Source organism: Austrofundulus limnaeus, unplaced genomic scaffold (genome assembly GCF_001266775.1).
Source record: "Austrofundulus limnaeus strain Quisiro unplaced genomic scaffold, Austrofundulus_limnaeus-1.0 Scaffold110, whole genome shotgun sequence".
NCBI lineage: Eukaryota > Metazoa > Chordata > Actinopteri > Cyprinodontiformes > Rivulidae > Austrofundulus > Austrofundulus limnaeus.
The window spans coordinates 744,710-747,063 of record NW_013952512.1 but is presented as its reverse complement, the minus strand read 5'-3'; the positions used below and the strand labels follow the sequence as shown (position 1 = coordinate 747,063).

The window sequence follows — 2,354 nt, the reverse complement described above, 5'->3', positions numbered from 1 at the left end:
CTGTATTACATTGTTGTGTCCATTTCTTTTTAATACATTATAATATTCTTCTTTCGTTTTTAGTTCATTTTGAGTCTAAAATATTATTAAAAACTTAAAAAGGAAACTGTCAACTTTACTCGAAAGAACCAGCAAATAAGATATAAGAAGTAAATAAAGTTACTTTAAAATATCAGTTTTTAGATCCAATTTTATTAAAATAAATTTTGATTTATATTTGCAAACTCTTGAAATTGTTTGGTGTTCAGTTGCACAATTATTCATATTTTCTATGATCTAATAACTTTTCAGAACATATGCACATAAACGTGATGAACAATAGCTTTAATTTAAAAAGAAAGGCAAAGTTAGCAGGTATGAGATCGTAAAAGAAATAAGGACAATTTTTGCAAAGAAGCAAATTCAGCATAAATGTTCTAACTTGCAACATTAATGCAGGTTAGGAGACGGTGCATTGAGGCAGAAGCACTTTTTTTCTAAAAAAGGTCAAAACTTTTTCACGAATTTCTTTGGTTTTCAGTCCATAGATGAGTGGATTTAATGTTGGGGGGAAGATCAATGTCGACACCCCCATGAATCGTCTTAAATGTGGAGAAACATTCTTCAGTCTGTACGATATGATGGTAAAAAGGCCTAAACACTCAAACAGCAGAAACACAAACAGATGCGTACCACACGTCTGCAGAGCTTTTGCTTTGGTGTCGGACCGCTTGGTTCTGAAACACGCAAGGAGGATCTGGAGGTATGTATAAAAAACCGTTGCATTAGCTACCACTTGTGTAAAAGCACTTATAAAAAGACCATAAATGTTATTTATGGTGGTGTCTTCACAAACCAGTGTCAACAGACTTGGGTTGTCACAGTAGGGCTGAGTTATTTCAGATCGACAGAAGCGCAAACGCAACAGAAGAATAAAAATCAGCCCTATTGAAACCAGACAGGATGACCACACTGCTGTGATTATTTTCAGGATGTGAGCTTTAGTCATGACAGTGCTGTAATGCAAAGGTTTGCATATGGCCACGTATCGATCATACGCCATAGCAGTCAGGATGAAGACGGAACCTGCTGCGTAGATATGGATGAAGAAAGCCTGCGTGACGCACGATGAAAATAAAATCATCTGGCTGTTTGTCAGTATTTCCTTAATGAGCTGTGAGAAGAAGGCTGAAGAACCRATCAGGTCATTGATAGGAAGGCTGACCAGGAAGAGGTGCATCGGCTGGTGCAGAGATTTGTTCAGCACTATGGTGAGAATCAGCGTGAGGTTACAGAAAAGTATGATCATGTAGTTGAGGGTTGCAAAAAGAAACGCAGGGATGACACTTTCATATGACAGATTGTAGCCATTAAACTGTAAAACAGAGGATGTGTTATACAAGTGCAGGGCCATGACTTTTCCCCCTACATGGATAAGCAAAAGAAAATATTAACCATTTACAGCCTCACAGCCTCTAAACAAACAATCAAAATATTGCATGCAACAGGACAGCATAAATAAAGATTACAGATATATTTTTAAAAACTCAGACGTTACACTGACATATCAATTATTATAATCTCCTTTAAAACTCACTTTTAAGGGTTAAATTTTGCCATTATCATGGCTGTTTGAACCCACATTCTGTTTTAAAATAATGACAATCATAAATGCATTTAAAATATTGTACAGGTTTTCAAATGTTTTGAAAACCAAGAAGCAATTACCAAAGTAAAAGCACAACATTAATCACAATTTCCTGTAATCCTGACAAGCTGTGATAAAGAACAGCTGTGCTCAGAGGGACAGACATCTTTATATCAGGTTTTTACTGAGCAGGGTGTTATTCCCAGAAGTTATTACAAAGTTTTTGTCAGGTTAAGTGTTAATGCACCAGGGCATTATGGAACAATACAACTATAAAAAATTGAAGCATTATTTACACCATACCTTTAACAAATAAGAACCAGAAATAAATCAATAATAAAACATTTGAATATAATTTATTTTTTCTTGATTATTAGCAGTTTCATTTTTGGTCACAAAAAAAAGAAGTCAGATGACAAATTAGATAAATTAATGACCTGGTCTGGACTGATTTTAATTTCAATTTATTAATAATCTCCCTAATATTCTGCTACGTTAATCCCTTATAAATTCACATTATTGCACTCAAAGTCTAAATAGTAGTCCCTCGCTATTTTTTGGCATGAACTTTTTTAGAGCTGTAAAAATTTAAAAGTGAAAGTGATGTTCAGTTCAGTTCAGTTCAGTTTATTTTATTGTCCCCCAAGGAGGGAAATTTGATTTGCAGCCAGGAATTTCCAACATACAAACACATCATATAGACACAGACAATGTCGAAGCATACAGC

General features: G+C 34.7%; 1 protein-coding gene across 1 annotated transcript; it reads right to left on the bottom strand.

The window, feature by feature from the left end:
* Positions 1 to 439: 439 nt before the first annotated feature.
* LOC106521489 (olfactory receptor 52K1-like) lies at positions 440 to 1,393 on the bottom strand. Its single transcript, XM_014014074.1, has one exon. The coding sequence runs from the start codon at positions 1,391 to 1,393 to the stop codon at positions 440 to 442; it is 954 nt and encodes a 317-aa protein (XP_013869528.1).
* Between the last annotated feature and the right edge of the window lie 961 nt (positions 1,394 to 2,354).